General features: G+C 23.5%; 1 protein-coding gene across 1 annotated transcript; it reads left to right on the top strand.

Moving 5' to 3' along the window:
* Positions 1 to 1,388: 1,388 nt before the first annotated feature.
* On the top strand, positions 1,389 to 1,698 carry PHALS_02117 (nadh dehydrogenase subunit 5; the record flags this gene model as incomplete). Its single annotated transcript, XM_024721741.1, has 2 exons — positions 1,389 to 1,581; positions 1,646 to 1,698. The coding sequence occupies 2 exons, from the start codon at positions 1,389 to 1,391 to the stop codon at positions 1,696 to 1,698; spliced, it is 246 nt and encodes an 81-aa protein (XP_024586898.1).
* Between the last annotated feature and the right edge of the window lie 537 nt (positions 1,699 to 2,235).

Here is a 2,235-nt window from a genome sequence, read left to right on the forward strand (position 1 = left end):
TTTAGACCTATTTTTAAAGTTTGTTATTGGTTGTTAATTCTATCATTCATATTATTAGGATGGGTTGGACAATGTCCTGTTGAATATCCTTATACTGAAATTGGTATAATAAGTATGATTTATTATTTTTTCTTTTTTTTAATAATTATACCTTTCTTAGGTAAATTTGAAACATATTTAATACGTTATAAAATTAATAAATAAAATTTTATTTATTAATTTTAAAAAAATATTTTTATATAAAATATTTATCGTTTAAGTAAAAAATAAAAAAAAATATTTTTTATTTTATATATATATTATCTTATCATATGTTATTAACATTAATTTTTTTACCTTTTTTAGGTTCAGTAGCAGCTGGATTATTTGGTTTTTATGTTGGACGTAAAGGTTCAGTATTTATAACTACATTAACAACATTTTTAAGTTGTATTTTTTCATTAATTATTACCTATGATTCAATTACAAATGAATACGAATACATAATTTATATCTCAAATTGGATAAATAGTGGTTTGTTTAATTGTAATTGGTGTTTTTTATTTGATAGTTTAACTATGATAATATTAATCGTAGTAACTAGTATTTCAACTTTAGTTCATTTATATTCATCACAATATATGTCTAATGACCCACATTTATCGAGATTTATGTCGTACCTATCTTTATTTACCTTTTTTATGATTATATTAGTAACTGGAGATAATTTTATACAAATGTTTGTTGGATGGGAAGGTGTTGGTTTTTGTTCGTATTTATTAATTAATTTTTGGTTTACACGTTTACAAGCTAATAAAGCTGCTATTAAAGCGATGTTAGTAAATAGAATTAGTGATTTAATTTTATTGCTAGGTGTATTAACAGTTTTTTATAATATTAGAACTATTGAATATTTTAGTGCTTTTGCTTCTATCTCGATTGTTAAGGGGTATAAATTTTTTTTTCTTAACTATATTTTAAATATTATTGATGTTGCTTGTATTTTAATTTTTATAGGTGCGATGGGTAAATCAGCTCAAATTTTCTTTCATATTTGGTTACCGGATGCAATGGAAGGACCTACCCCTGTATCTGCATTGATTCATGCTGCAACAATGGTAACAGCTGGTATATATTTAACAACTCGTTGTTCTCCAATGTTTGAGTATTCAATGTTTTCATTAAAAATTATTACAATTATTGGTGCTTCAACAGCATTTTTTGCTAGTACAGTAGGTTTAGTTCAAAACGATTTCAAAAAAATAGTTGCTTATTCAACATGTAGTCAACTAGGTTACATGTTTTTTGCATGCGGATTATCTAATTATCCATTAGCTATTTTTCATTTATCAAATCATGCATATTTTAAAGCTTTATTATTTTTATGTTCTGGAGCAGTAATTCATGCAATGGGTGATGAACAAGATATTCGAAAAATGGGAGGTTTACGAAGAATTTTACCATTTACATATATAATGTTTTTAATAGGTTCACTATCATTAATGGGTTTTCCATTTTTAACTGGATTTTATTCAAAAGATTTAATATTAGAGGTGGCTTTTGCGGATTTTAGCGAAACAGGTCATTTTGCGTATTGGTTAGGTACAATTGGTGCTTTTTTCACGGCTTTTTACTCAACTCGTTTATTATTTTTTGCTTTTTTAAGTGAAACTAATGCTTATAAAAATATTATTAAAAATGCTCATGACGTACCATTAGAAATGGGTATTCCTTTAGGTTTATTAGCGTTTGGTAGTATTTTTATTGGTTATATTTCTAAAGACATGTTTGTTGGATTAGGTTCAAATTTTTGGAATAATTCAATTTATATAAATCCATTTAATAATCAAATGATTGATGCAGAGTTTTTACCGACATTCTTTAAATTATTACCAGTTATTTTAAGTTTTTGTGGATTATTTACGGCTTTTTATTTATATTTTTTTAAATTTAAATTTTTATATAATTTAAAAATTTCTGAATACGGTGTTTATTTTTATAATTTTTTAAACAGAAAATGGTATTTTGATAAAATTTATTATGAATTTATAAATCAATATATATTAAAAATTGGTTATAATGTAAGTTATAAAATGATTGATAAAGGTTTAATTGAAATATGTGGTCCTTATGGTTTAACGTCAACTTTTGCTTTTTTAAGTCAAAAAATAATTTTATTACAAACCGGTTATATTTATCATTATTCATTATTGATTTTTATTAGTGTTATTTTTTTAATAAATATTGTTTTTTTTT

This window comes from Plasmopara halstedii, mitochondrion, assembly GCF_900000015.1.
Source record: "Plasmopara halstedii genome assembly, contig: Scaffold_1657, organelle: mitochondrion, whole genome shotgun sequence".
Taxonomy (NCBI): Eukaryota; Oomycota; class Peronosporomycetes; order Peronosporales; family Peronosporaceae; genus Plasmopara; species Plasmopara halstedii.